The sequence below is a fragment of the Pseudopodoces humilis genome, chromosome 3 (genome assembly GCF_049639895.1).
Source record: "Pseudopodoces humilis isolate 2021_Gansu_Grassland_sample_001 chromosome 3, ASM4963989v1, whole genome shotgun sequence".
NCBI classification, from domain to species: Eukaryota; Metazoa; Chordata; class Aves; order Passeriformes; family Paridae; genus Pseudopodoces; species Pseudopodoces humilis.
Genome location: NC_142202.1, coordinates 17,510,342 through 17,525,524, shown reverse-complemented (window position 1 = coordinate 17,525,524; position 15,183 = coordinate 17,510,342). Strand labels below are relative to the sequence as shown.

Here is a 15,183-nt window from a genome sequence, read left to right as displayed (position 1 = left end):
GGAGAAACCACCCCAAAAAGTTATATTTTGAGCCATCCTGTTGCTACACTTTTGTTCCATTACAGCCCACTTGAAATATCCTGAGTCTGTTTTTACACTCATGATGATAAGACTCTGCGTTTGTGCTACCAACAAACATCCTACCATCCTTTTGGGAGGCTGTGAGGGAGGGCACAGAGTTAAGTAGCAGAATCCATACTGGAGTAAGGATGGGGATACTGGATCTCCTGGTTCCTCTGCCTCACACATTCTTGAATCACCTGTTTTCCAAAAATATTTAAAATCTTCCTTGGGAAATGTGATCAGTACACTTTTAGCCTGGTTTTCTCTGGAAATTAGGTTCATGTAACAGCACCGGTTGCCAACCCAAGTAACCTTCAAATCAGCTAAGTGACTTTAGACAAATCTGAGAGGATTTACAGCCTCAGGGATGGTCCTTACATTCCTGCACTTTTTGGAAAGCAACAACTGAGCAGAGATCTTCAGGCTATCATGTCCACAGAGGGAGAATACTATTTACATTCTGCCCAACAGCACAAACATGTTTACATGTGCATATAGATGTAATATTCAGACATAAATACATGTTTAGTGACAGACTGACCAGCACATGCACAGGTCTGGGTCAGCTATTTCCTGCTGACTTTTCTCTTCTTTAAATCTAAAAACTATGCATCTTTCTATTTCAAATACAAGAATTTTCTTTTTCTAAAACTAAATAAAATATACTTTGCTTTTCCACTACTCTGCTGAGTTATTTATATTTTATCTTATTTGATGAAAAGCTGCTTCCTATCAAACTTTCCAGATTCTTTTGCCTGTAATAGATGGCTTTGTCACCTCCACCACTGGGTGCAGTGTGGCAGCTAAGTACCATTGGATATGGTGTTTGAAGTTGTTATAATAAATAGCTTCAAATCTGGTCTGGATCAGAGAAATAACTCTGAAGTAAAGAAAATAAAATTTCTCCTTTCTAGTTTCAGGAAGATCAAATGATAAAGCATTTGAAGACATCTTTTCTGCTTGGATCCCTGGCATTAAGAAAAAACATAACAGGAGAGCACAGTGAGGTAGATACAGAGGTGTTACTCTGGAATAAGACTTGGGAATAGTGATGCTTCTCCACAGAAAACTACATCAAATATGAGCAATGGACACCCATGACTTGAGCAGGGCTATGAGCAAATGGAGATGTGTGGATTCTGATGGTTTTTACATTTCCTTTGTGTGCTCTGTCACCTTTCTGAGGAACAAACCAAACTGAATTTCCACAGAAACATCAATCCCTTTCTCTCTTCAAAGCCACACAAAAATGCTGTTAAAAAGGCAAGATTTTTTTTTATTATTTTTTTTTATGTGATAATGGGTGTTTGTCCAAAAGAAGAGTACTGAGCCTGCCAAACTACTTTTGAAAGGCCACTGTTATCTGTTGTATGTCTGAACTTCTTTCACATGGAAAGCAAAGTTTTGGGGAAGAGGAAGGATGCACACCAGGATCTCTCATGCTGCTCTGGAGTAGGGGTGAAAGCAATGCACAAGCTAAAACCTGAAAAGAGCCTTCACAGCAACTTCCCCAGCCTCCGTTATACATGGTAATTGTTAATGGAAATACCACAGCAAGTTATTTCTTCTGTTTTTTTAATCTCATTCTAACTCGTGTTTTGTATCCAATGTTTCAAACACAAGTGGATCATTCCTGTATAATGTGAAAAACAATGATTTTTATAAGGCTTGATTGGGTCAAAACTGCAAAACCACATGACACTTCCTGAGGCACATCTCAGTCAAACAGGACTTGGAAAGGTTCACATTCAGAAGACAAGGCAGGCTTCAAGCAAATATCAAGATCATTACATGCCTAAAATACCTCAAGGACTGCCTCCAAAAGCCACCCAAAATCAGCAAGAAGTGTTTCTCTTATTTTGCTAATATTTTACTAAAAAAACCCTTTCACAAGACAAAGTAGTCCACCAGCACTTGGCAACTAAAATTAATTACATTAAACTCAGACACCTTTAGGTTACTACAGTTTCTTTAAGAAAGAAAATGAACAGTGCTGAACCTGAAAAAAATTAAAACCCACAGAATGTACCATTTCACAAGAAGACTGAAGTTGTGCTGCAATTCCTTTCTCCCAGAGGTTAACAAGGCAAGTGCACCAGTTCTGCTGATCGGTACTTCTGCTGAGATAATCCCAGGTGCACCAACCTTCCCTCAGGACACAGAGTCAGATGTGTGGAGGACAAAGTTGGGCAAGCCAGACAATCTGTTAGGAGACACACCAGGTCTGCAGAGGAAACATTGGCTGCTATTTATTTCATAGTATTGCAGCCCAAAGTTGCTTTGTGCAACTAAGAGCCAAATCCTGTGAAACAGCAGTGAAACTGAATCCAGCAGGGAACTGGATGGCAATCCAGTTTGGAAAAGGGAATACAGTAGTGTAAGAGAATTTCCAGGGATTTCCATTAATTTCCTTGGACTAACTGTCTGAAGAGTCATTACTTTAGTTTCCCCTGAATGCAAGAAATGGCAGTAAAATGGAATATGCTTGGGATTAGCTCACTGTGCTTAACGAGATGGGCAAAAACCCACAGCAGCACAGGGGACATCTGTGGGCTGACACCAGCTTTACACAGGGTTAAAGACTGACTGTCCAGTGTGGCTGTTAGGGACAGTCAGGGAGCTAACCAGGAATAAATAAATCAGTTTTTAATAACAGCCTTGGTCCAGATTGAGCAAGACTGCACCTATTCTTACACTAACCACCCTATTTTCTAGTTTGATGCTCAGTCTGGGCCTAGAGATGAAGCTTTAAAGACCATATATAAATGTGCATCTTTAAATATCTGGCACACCTTTAAAGGTCAGTCATCCTACAGATCTTTCTTAAAAACCTGTGCAGTAAAAATTCACTCTTTTTAGCATTTGAAGTCTGTTAAAAGTATTTTCCTGATCTTTTGATGCAGTACTTAGGTTCCACCTAGTGGCTTTCAACAGTCCTGAACAGCAAACTGGACAGGCATTTTACTGCCTAAATGCTTAATTCTCACATCTGCGTGGGTCTAGCTACAGAAAGAATCTTAGAGTCTTCTTTAGATGTGGTTCTACAGTTTTGACCTAATCAATCCTTAGAAAAATCATTGCTCTTTAAATTCCACAGGAATGATCCACTTGTCTTTGAAACATTGGATACAAAACATGAGCTAGAACGAGATTTTAAAAATTGAAAGAAATAACCTGCTGTGGTATTTCCACTAAATTACCATTTATTCCAGAGGCTGGGGAAGTTGCTGTGAAGGCTGCATCAACTCCCTTTGCAGCCAGCTGAGGAACAGGCACCTCTAGACCATGACTCAGATGACTTTTTGTAGAGTTTTACCTTCAGGTGAGATGAATTACATCCCAGAAGTGTCTCATTTCCTCGTTTTCATTTTTTAAAGAGAAGTCAAGGTGCTTACTGGTAGTGTGGTACCACTACCACACCTCCTGAATCCCACCCAGGCTGTCTGACTAAGAAACACCCTATGACACAGACCTTGAAGTGCAGCCCACCTTGCAGGGAGCTCTCAGCAAGGCAGCAAAAGGCATCTGGAAGCAGGGCAATCACAACAGTTACAGATTTGGCCTAAGTTTAAAAGCCCAATAGTGGCAGAAAACTTATTTCAACACTGTTCTGCTCTCAGAATATATCTTACCCTGCTGCTCAGCCATGTTAGGCTGATGAAGGCTTGTCTTATAACATGAAAAGTGTAAGACAGTTCTGCTCCTGCCTACCTGAAGGTCATAAAACAGTCCATGCTTATACTTCAGTTCCCTGAGGCATTAGCAGAACACTCACTACAGACATTTTAGCCCTCTTTGGAAGACCTGTAGTCCCTCTAAAGAGTCACTATCTTCAAAGGAAACGGAAAAAAAAGTCATCCAAAGAAATGTGAAACTTCATGAATTTATCAGCTGCCACATTAGAGGTCAAAAGCAGATATTTCAAAGTAATTTTAGTGTCTTACATAAACAACTAGACAGAGTTCACCAGAACTGATCTAGTTTGTCCAGAGATCATATGCATTTAAAGAGAATGTGATATAAAACTAAAGGGAAAAAAAAAAAAAAGAGGAAGTTGACCTAGTTCATGATTTGTGGAGTGTGGGATGGATGAAAGGTCTTTAGCTCCTTAATGCAGCTTTTTCTGTCTATCCTCATTTCAAGGAGCTTTACTTTTGGTCACACACTGCTTGAGGCTTGCACCCAGCAAATCATGTCTGCTTTTCCAGAACATGACTCTGGTGTACAGCAGAGCTGCTCGGATTTATTACTCCACAGCGGTGTCTCTCCACTTCCCCTGCACAGCTCACCTTCTCACCTTCACCTAAGCTTTCATGGAGCATGTGACAGAGTGGTTCTTTCATGCAAAGGAAAGGAGAAAATCCTCAAATGCCTTCAAACTTCCACAGTAAAAATCAAGAAATGAAGGCTCCACACTGCCTGTCTTGCTGCTGGGTTCGTACCCCAGACAAACGAGATATGTGGTTTATCTGCGAGAGTTAAACCAGTTTTTGTGCAACAGTGATTTCACAAAAGCTGAGGAGAATTACAACACTGTGCTATCATCTACTTAAAGCGGCTCTCTCCCCAGTCCGCACAAAACCAGGTTCTGTGCAGCCTTACCTCCCAAAACCTTGACTCAGGCAGCGGCTGCTCCCTCCCTCACAGCGTGGGGGATGCCCAGGAGAACCGGGAATCCCTCCTGGGAGCCTCCTGGGAGCAATCGTTCCCTCTGCCACCCAAACTCTCCTCTCCAAGGCACTTCCACCCGAATCCTTGGCAGGTGCGCTCTCCCCCTCATGAAGACGGGGAGGGGCCCCCGTCACCCTCAGGCAAGGCCGCGGGGGTGGGCTGGGAGCTGCATTCCCCCCCTCCTCCCCCGCCAAGGGCAGCTTTTCCCGTGGAGGAGCTCCAGAGGCCCAGCTCAGCCCCGGGATGCCGCAGGTGCGGTGCCCACAGAGGGAGGCAGGGGCTGTCCGGCCTGCCCGGGGCGCTGTGGCGGGCACGGCCCGGGCGGAAGGCAGGGGAGGCTGCCCTGTACAGGGACAGGAGGCGTCGGCAGGGCTGGAACTGATAGGTGGCTCCATAGCTCAGTGGTTAGAGCACTGGTCTTGTAAACCAGGGGTCGCGAGTTCGATCCTCGCTGGGGCCTCCCGAGCTTTTCCCGCTTTCTCTTAATTATTGCTTTTATTATTGTTTCTCCCCCGACGCAGCCAAGGGGCTCCGGGACGAGCGGGCGGCGGGGTGGCCGCCTTTTGCATCCCGGCGCGGCGCCTGCAGAGGGCGGCGGTGGGAGGCGAGCGGAGCCCTGGAGCCGAGAGCTGATGCCATGGGCTCGGCTGCCTCCGGGGGCAGGAGCGCAAAGGAGGGCCCGGCTCTGCTTCCCGAATAAATCATTTCCCTGGATCTGAACGTCGAGGGCTGTTGCGGCGCCGCTTCCACCGCGTGGGATCTGGGATCGCACGATGGTTCCAGCCCACGGCTCAGCTCTAACGCGGGGCTTCTGTGGGGGTTGCTCGGCTTCTCGTGCTTTGATTGTGTTGGTGTTTCAGATTTGCTGGATGTTTCCAGCCCTTACTGGACCCTATGGAAGCTGCAGGTGATCCATACCTTGAAAAAATATTCCCAGAATAACTTAGGCTGGAAGAGACTTTAAAGATCATCCAGTTCCAGCCCCATGCCGTGGGCAGGGACACCTTCCACTAAACCAGGCTGCTCAGAGCCCCATCCAAGCTGGCTTTGAGCACTTCCAAGGACTGGACATCCACAACTTCTCTGGGCAACCTGTGCCAGTGCCTCACCACCCTCGCAATGAAGTTTCTTCCTAATATTTGATCTAAACCCCCCCTCTGTCAGTTTGAAGCCATTCCCTTTGTCCTACCACTACCTGCCCTTGTAAAAAGTCCTTCTCCAGCTTTCTTGTGGGTCTCCTTCAGGGAGAGACTTACAAAAGACTCTTGTAAGATTTCCCTGGAGCTGAACAGCCCCAATTGTCTCATAGGAGATGTGCTTCAGCCCTCTGAGCATCTTAGTGGTCTTCCTTCAAAAAATAAAGTCTAATTTCATTGCCTGAAAGACAACTACTCTTGGAACACACTTTTTCCTGCATTTCAGCCAAAGGAAGAAAAGAAAAAAAAAAAAAAGATAGGGTTATTAACATGTCTATTCCATATTCTTCAGCAGAAGATTGAAGTCCTGGAATTTAGAGGCACTTGGATTTATTAGACAGTCATACACAACCAAAGAGAATGTCCATCACAGGCTCTCATGACCACTTAAGTCAGTAAAGGACATCACAGCAGGATTTGGAAGCTGGTGCTGTTAAAGTTTAATATGTTTAATAAAACATATGTAGAGACTGCTAACACTGCCATTAATAAGGGCACACCTGGGACCACTCCATAACAAGTCAGCCAAAATCTCTTGTATTTGGTTGCTATTCAACACTTGTTTCACCATGTTATAGGCTACTTGCTTTTTCTGGGACATCACTGAGCTTCAAAAACTGCTTCTTCCTTCTCCACTTTTCCCTTAGCTAGTGCTGGTTTCTTCGGAAGAAACTCCTCAGTTCTGGTTAGGTGGGAGCTCTTCTTTTTTGCAAAGGTGGTGCTGGTGCAGTTCTGGAATTCTGTCCAATCTTCTTTCCCTTGTGAGGTTTAGCCTCAGCTTTGACTCTCTGTCTCTCTTTACCAGATGGAGCTGTTTTCGCTTTGATTCTTTTATTTTGATGGATGGGTCTTTTTTGCTTTCATAGAAGAAGCTCTTGGTGTGGCTGCAGTGAGGATAGAAGATATTTTTGGAGGCATGGTTGTTGAAGGTTCATTTAGCAGCTCAAGGACAGTCTCTGAGGAAAGTAACTAACACGATTCAGCATTCCTGCTTTGAGGCAAAGGGCTAATTCAGAGATATGACTGATAGAAACACTTATTAGAGCTATAGTCAAAAAAACCAGCTGAAATTATGAAAGAAGAAATGCACACTATAAACCTCTCTTCTTCCATCAGAAGAGCCTTGTTTTTCTTGGAAATAAAATTACTGATTTTAGAAATTATGGATGCGTATTTAAGGGAAATTACTTCCAGACAGAATGTGATGAAACCTTGCACACTTCTCTAGCAGACTTAACAATATTAATTGTTCATAATACACTAATATCTGGAAATCCCAGACAAGATAATATCAACTTACTAAACACCGGTTTCTACTCAAGATGTAACTCCTGCCCCAGCTGCATGGGACTTTGAGACAGAACACAGCTTGGAAAAAGGATGATTGACTCCACACAGATGCACAGAGAAGGCATTATTTGATTCAAGAAACTTGCCTCAGAGCCAGGGGGCAGGCCCTCAGAATTTCCCAGACCTCTTCCAATGCCTGAATCAAAGTCATCAGTTCCCTTGCAATGCCCATTTACACTATTACTTAGCAAAACTTAGGAAAAGAAAAATAAATCATGGGTTTAAGCAAAGGCACAGCATCAAGCAGACAGCAGAAGCACACATTACATGTGATAACCGAACTTCAGGATAGCCCCTGTTCAGTGCTTTAATTGTTAAGGCTGCTGAAGGTTTCAATCACATGTCTCTAAGCTTATGTATGTTTTGCTTCTGATTAAAATCAAAGCCTGACAGCTTACTTGCACGTGGAACAAATGGTATCCACTTGCTCTTTGTTTTCACTGGAACACGCTTGTGTTTACACTTCCCTGGTGGAGCTCTCCTTGGAAAACAGAAAGCCACATGCAGACGTCTGAGAGATTTTTAGGGAAGTGTATTTATTCCATAGGCACACACCAATTCCCTGCTCTCATTTGCCTCTGGTGGAAGAGGCATGAAAGCCCTTCAGGCACCTGGAGTGCAGCACAGGTGGAATTCAAGAGGCAGACACAGGGCTGGCAAGGCATAAAATCCCTGTCCCAACAGCAACTGGTGAATGTGACCTTCGCTGGGATTTCCTTTGGATACAATAGTTCTGCAGCAAGAGGGGTGAGAAAGAAAAGGAACAGGCACAGAGAGAGGGAGCCACAACTGCAAAGAACCGTGTCTCTGCTCCTCTCCTGCTGTTCCCTGACAACTTCCCACAGGACAAAAGCACCAAAACAAAAAACAACCAAACACATTTTCCCTGAGGTAAAGATGTTGCACGTTAAGTGACAGGAAGAGAGGTAGAAAGGAGCACAACACACCTGTGTTCTCTGTTAGCCACCAAGGGAACTGCTGTAGAACAAACAAGAACAGGTTCTTCCAATTTGGCGTGCTTGACAGCACCAAGCAAAGCAAAGCATGACCTAAGGCATCACATTCCCTTGTGATTAGCATTCTCCTCCAGACAGTGGCAAGAGCCAAGTGCTTCATCTACACCATTTCAATTTTTTGAAAAAGGTTACTAAAAAGCAGGGTTGCAGGCATTGCTGTGGGGATTTCTAGTGGGGTTTTTCTTCTCCATCTCTCTTCTCTCCGGTTTTAAAATGACATTCTAACTCGTTTTCTCCCGGTTCGGGACAGAAGGAATTTGGTGCCACCCTGCTGTCTCCCAGAGTACTGCTGGAGAGGCAAGCCGAGGTGGGGACAAACGGCACTGCTTCTGCCACCAGCTTTCCTGGCAGGTTCTTCGGGAAGTCTGAATTGCCATCAGGCACATGAGAGTGGCCCTGGCAATGTTTTAGAAGCAGGAGTTTGTGTGGCTTGCTGTCCGTGCCAGCGCACTTCCTGCGGTGCGGGCAGGAGGCAGGGAATGCTGGATTCGCTGCCTGGGACTGCACCCAGGAGAGAAGCCAGCTATCCCCAGGAAAAATCCTATAAACAGCAGTACAACGCAAAGGAGAAAGGTTCATGAGGAGACCAGAGTCACCCCAGGAGCTGGAGGTGTCAGGAGTGCTCCAGAGCCTGCTCAGGCTCCCAGGAGCTCTGCACAGCCTGGGCACGCCTGCAAAGTGCAAACAGACCAGGGCAGAGCTGACACAGCCCCATCCGGGTTAAGGCTAACAAGGGGATCCGGAAAATGCGGGAAAACATTCCTAAGAGCCAAGGGAGCAAGTGCCTGGTCCTGCTCTAGAAGTGATGGACACAGAGCTTCAAAAGCACAGGGTTTTCATGGCACATTATGGAGTGGCACAGAGACAACAAAGATATATTTGCTTTGATAAATAGACTCTGCTCAAGCTCTTGATGTTTATGCAAGCTCACAAATAGATACACATATTTATTTTAGCTGAAAATACTACATTTTGGTCAACCACAGTTAATGCACTTCCTCACAGATGAAAAACTGTTAAAGGCAGAAATCTCCTCAAGCAGTAAAAGATTCAAGGTTTTTTCCCATCGCTTTGGTACACAGCTTGAGTTAACTACCTAGCTTTGGATCTAACTTCTCAAGAAAACATAATTTGTTTTCTTCATTTTGCTAGTGTCCAAGATCTCTGCAACAGCACAAACACATTTCTACTGTATCTACTTTACAGAGTGATTTGAAACTAATTTAATGTTTTTTAATAAAATCCAAAAACTAGGGAGGCAAAAAAAATACATAAGTGTGCTTATTGTTGTAAAAACAGACTTTAGCAGGGATAACTGCTTAATGAGGAAAAAACATTTGGCTTGGAAAAACTCAGGTTTGGGCTTCAGTTATTATTTGAGCACTGCATGAACCACCAGGTTTCTTTCATCTTTGTGAAGAAAACTGTGTAATGGCATTTATTTTTTATTTATATTAAAGTGCATCATAGATATTTGATGTAATGACCTGAAAGGATATGGACCATCATTTTTAAAACGTTTCTTTGCTGTAATTCAGATATGGAAACTTTCTTTTAATCCTTAACTCTCCCAGATCTTCAAGGAATTTGAACTCTGTTTCCTTTTTCTCTGTGCACAGATATGATGAGTGAGGAACAAATTCACTCAAACTGATTAAAGTTGTGCCAAAGGTACAGTGTGTAAACAAAACCCAAGGACTGGATGCAGATGTCAGTGATGCGGTGTATCACAAGTGCTTGGCATTCTTTTACTACAATAGCTGGGGAGTGTATGGTGATTATAGAAGAATTTGGCATGGAAATCCATCTTTAATTACAAACCTTGCAGGATCAATGAGCTTGTAGAGCAATCCATGTGGTGCATAGGCACTGGGATAAGAAGTAGACATAAAATACAGTTCACCTAAATGGAAATGAAAAAAGAAACTGTAGGTGCTGAAGATGTACGTTGATTAAATACACAGGCTAAATTAATCTGATATATGCACAGTATTACTGAAGCACACTGTAGGTGAGATTTATAACTGATACAAGTAACTAAATACCATCTCATGCAATTCCTGTAGGTATCGCTGACTCTGTGGTCATCAGGAAAAAAAATACTGCAGGCAACATTTTCAAGTGTTACAGATCTAAAATTATGTTCCTCCAAATACCTTTAAGTGTTTATGCTATGTATGTATGTTTGTGCTATGTAAAATGTAGGGTAAATCCTGAAAATCAAGCACTGTGTTTGAATTTGTATCTAAATTTAAACTCCTCATCTTGCAAACATTCTGGGTCAGAACTTCCATAAAATATTTCCATTAAAATCCCATCTCTATTTTAATCAGCACAAAGTTTCAGAAATTAAAGCAGAAGAGGCTATATTCTACAGAAATATTATTTTACTGGTTTTCATGCCAGCAGCCCAAAACAATCTATCCAGATCTTTTTTTGGCACAGATAGAAGAGGGTAAGTACATGCAGAGTCCAGGAAAGAACTACTACATTAGTAACTTTTCTGCCTCATTAAATAAGTTTGCTTCATAAAACAGAATTAATTTTAAAATCTGGGCAGTTATACAAGCATTGATTTGTTTTTGTTTTGTTTTGTTTTGTTTTGTTTTTTTGTGCAAGTAGCAGCCTTTCCAGGATACTTAATATGAAGATTCTGATTCCAAACTTCACAAGCAGGTTGTTCTCTTTGCTCACAGCAGTACCCAGGGGCTTTTCACCATACTAAGAACAGGTATGACTTGTGAGGAGTAAAGCCCTTGCAGCTTTTGGATGGGGCAGGGGGTTTCTCACTTTTCATTGCTGCCATTTGGTTAACAGAGCACAGAATGTCCTGGTTTCTGTTGCTTCCAAATCACATCTGTGAAGGAACATCTCCTTCTTCCCAAATTGAAAGTCTCCAGCCTTGCAAAGGGGAGCCAAGTCCCCCAAGCCTGTCCTTGCAGTCTGACCCCAGTCCCAGCTGGCAGAACCACACCATTCCTCCCATGTTTAACATCTTCCCAGAATGAGGAAGGGCACCGCCAGGCCCTGAGAGCCATCCCCAAAAGTCAACGCTTCAGCATAGTGTCCTTGTCTTTTTGCTCTCTCAGTCCTCTTCTGGAGTATTTCATTAGCACCTTTGAAAATATTTTTAATTTTGCTCAAGTAAGTGTTAACAGTCCAGTTCCTGGACCAGCAACCTGAGAAGGTAAAAAGAAAACCAACTTCCTCTGAAACAAGGCATATTGTCAGTGCCTCTGAGCTTCCTAAGCTCTGTTCTGCTAACAGGCTGCAGCAGAAAGGTCTTCTACAGCTCACCCTCCTAAAAGAGGAGCAGCATCCCTGGGCAGCTGCCATGCTTTTCCAGCCATGGGACTTCCCACACAGTGTTTCCCTGGCAAAACAACACCTGCAGCACCAGCAAGGCACACAAGAGGGAGGCTGTTCCTCAAGGTCTACATAAACTCCCAGGATTAGGTGGCCTTGCAGTCACTATTGGTTGTCTGCATTCAAGCATGCAGGAAAATTAATTTCATCACTTTATAAAACCAACAAACCAGAAATTGCTAAGATCACATTGATATTTCTGTTACTTTCTCTTAAGAGTGTGCATTCAGCAATAAAATCAAACCTCAGATTAAAACTGCTTTTAAAATTCTGGTGCTCTCCCTGCACTAGCTCCCATCCTATCGCTTTCAATCAGCTTGAACAAGGCTTAATTGGGCTTTTTGATTTTTTTTAAGCTCTTCCTGTAGCAGTTTTCTCAATAGGGAAGCATCCTTTCAGCCATCAGCCAAACAGCTGCTCTACCACATGTAGCAAGGTTTGCATCCAGGGAAATTTTCTAGCCATGCAACTTGCACTACGCCTCTTTAAGAATATTATAATTTTCAGAGTTTCATACTAAGTTTTTAAGATAAATCCTAGAATAACTCAGCTGAGGGTCAGACTCTAAACCTCTAAAAGCTCAGGAAATATTAACTACAAGAGTTTTGCTTGGTTTTAGATGGACTAAGTGTGTCTTTTGGCTGCTTTGTGTTTTGGCATGCAGTTTGTGCAGTTTGGCATGACTAACAGTTGCTAAAAAGGCAGGAGGGTACTGCCCTCTGATTCCAGGGATTCAGGGGTGCTCAGGCAGAACAGTGCCTTTGGTCTTTCCTCCCTGCACACTTTCCACAAGCCAGGTGGGCAGTGGGGAGATAGCACTGATGAAAACACTGTGCCTGCCGCCTTGGGACCTTGCAGCAGCTGTGTGAAAGCACTTCCTCTGAAATTTTGTTTTACTTTGACAAGCACAGCATTTGGAGCATCCTCAGCAGCCAAAAAACATCCTCCCTGCAGTCCAGAGATCCTAACACTCTGCCTGTAATTCCCCTATCATTTGTTGCTGTAGAATTTATAATCCAGCACCTTGCAGCTGCAAGCAGGAGGTAAATACTGATCTGTAATTCTCTCTTTCATTATGGGAAAATCATCATCCTCACTGGGTAATGTTTCCATAAACCCTTATTGCTAGCAACTGTCACTATATATTCCCAGACTTCAGTGATGCACCTTAAACAAAGCACTTTGCAAAATGCCTGCTGAGGATTAAGTGCCATTCCCCTGCCAGCCCACCCTTCCCCTGCTCCCACACCTCCCTTCACAGCAGCACAGCAGTCAGAATCACAACTGACCCCCAAACCAGCCCAAAATGTAGGATACAGATATTATTTTTCTTCCTACCTAACACAGGATATCTTTGATGCATGTTCCATGTAGTTTATTCCCCTGGGGATCCATGTAATCCATGGTGTCCCAGTATTTTGCTGCAATGCTGTTGTCTCTCTCCTGGTCACAGCAGCCTAAGTTTTCATAGGTAGAGCACAACTCCAAGGGCAAAGGGGGCTGGAAAGGCGGTCCATAATCCAGACACTGAGGGTGTCCCAGCAGAGTCAGGCACAGCAAGGAGAGGCAAACACACATGTGGGCAAGGATAAGAAACTCCAGAGCTGCTGCTGCTCTTTCCAGCCTGTGGCCAAGCATTCACCTCCTTCAGCATAGGCTTCTTGAGGTCAGATGTATAGAAATCTTCTTCGTAGCATGGTTCATTTATCTTCTCTGTTTTATTAATCGCCTGTCCCAGAGCTCAGCATTCCCCGAAGTTTGCTTACATCCCCTCTTCCTTTCTCTCTGAAGTTTACTACTTAGCAGCAGAGACACCCTCCAGGCTGCCTCTTTGGTACTCCACACATCACAGGGCTGATCCCTCCCCTCTGGATGTTTCTCCTGCCCCTAGAAGCACCCACAAATCTAACCCAAACATTTTAGCTTAAATTGGCTGAGAAATCCTTCACCCAGAAATATGACTAATAAAAATATGAGATACGATACCTATATACAGAACTTGATAATCTTTACAAGACACAAGTGAACAATTTTCAGTTCCTAACTACCATTTTTCTCAGCTTTTGAAATGCACCAAACTTGGGTGTGGTTTCATGAAGATTGAACAGGGGTTATAAAATACAATCAAGTTAAGGCAGCAATTAACCATAGGAACAAGTGACTTCAGAGATGTTGCAGTTACCCACAAATTCAGGTATGCATTAAGGGCTAAAATAAGAAATTCAGGAGTGAAGGAGGAAAAATTAATTTAAGGCACCAGCACAACCTCAAGTTGACTGTGATATTCTGCAGTAATCCTGTACTCAAGCCAATCAATTTTTGTGGGTTTGATCCCACTTGATATTAAACTAATTTAAAATGCATGAGACCTTTGCACACTTTCCCCTCTGGTAAGTAATGCTTGAGGCAAGCCCTTCCCATCAGCTAGGGATGCAGGTGTTTATACACATCGTTCTCAGCCTGTGCTGGAGGACAACACTTCCCTAAATTTGCTCTTCCATAACTAGGATGAGATAACTGATCACAGCCACGTGGACAGGGAGCTATTTCTTTCATGCATGATTAAAAAAAAACCCTCACAGAAGCTTTGCCCACAAGATGGGGAGGAAAAATGATAGGAAAACCAAATCTAGCACAGAATTCAAAGATGACCATTCCAACCCATTAAGAGTTGTCACATTCAAAGTACAACACACAGGCTTGAAAACACAGTGCACACAGAATGATTTGACCAGAAGTTTCACTCTGGATTTGTGATCTACTGGTTTGTCTCAGGTGCAAGTACTGTGGTGTCAGGAAACAGCAAGTTTTTTGCAGGACATAGAAGAGTAATGTTTGGGACAGTTACACAAAAGCTGTGACTGTACTCTTGTAATTGCTGACTGCAGCATGATAGTTCTAGCACCTGGAGAGGACATGATCCCCCAGAGCAATCCTGCTTCCAGAGGTGACAGGAGAAAGCTGGAAGCACCACCATGGATTAGCAGATTTTTCAGACATCAAGCTCCTCTTTATCCTCTCACTCTCCTTATCTCCACCCCAACCTCTGATGCTTTGTTTCACATTTCTTCCTCAGTAGAGTCTCAGCAGCTGCAAGGCACACACATCTTCCACAGGAAGCTGTGGGGACAACAGGAAATTTCATGGGAGCTCTCACCAAGCAGCAGGGCTTCAAGCATTCAGCTTTTATACTACTTGTGTTGGGTTAATGATAAAAGCTCCTGTGCATACCCACAAAGGAACACAGGCAGACAATGGCAAGGGGAAGCCCAAGTCACACTCTGCTGAGATGCTCTCAGGGTCATCACAGGAGAGTCACCAGCCCATCAAAGTCCATCTTTGCAAGTCCAGGGAAGCAGAGGGGCACAATGGCAGGCAGGAAGCCAAATTAAATACTCCAGGGAAGGGACACCATGTGTCTGAAAGGGAAGGGACACCTGGTTGCCTGCCAGGGCTGTCCCAGGACAGCTTTAGGCCCACGTCCAGGCATAAAACCCCAGTGAGATGGACACTGAGAGCAA

The 15,183-nt window shown here is 43.8% G+C and overlaps 1 protein-coding gene and 1 non-coding gene across 2 annotated transcripts; one reads left to right on the top strand and one right to left on the bottom strand.

Annotated features, from left to right (window-relative positions):
* The first annotated feature begins 5,121 nt into the window (after positions 1-5,121).
* Positions 5,122-5,194, top strand: TRNAT-UGU (transfer RNA threonine (anticodon UGU)). Its single transcript has one exon. It is a non-coding gene; the product is annotated as a tRNA-Thr (tRNA).
* A 38-nt stretch (positions 5,195-5,232) lies between these two features.
* HHIPL2 (HHIP like 2) lies at positions 5,233-14,580 on the bottom strand. Its single transcript, XM_088052349.1, is given in 9 exon segments — positions 5,233-5,599; positions 6,535-6,643; positions 6,646-6,764; positions 6,766-6,886; positions 7,679-7,761; positions 10,118-10,199; positions 13,006-13,229; positions 13,231-13,391; positions 14,530-14,580. Coding segments are annotated over 9 exon segments (1,317 nt in total).
* Positions 14,581-15,183: the final 603 nt, after the last annotated feature.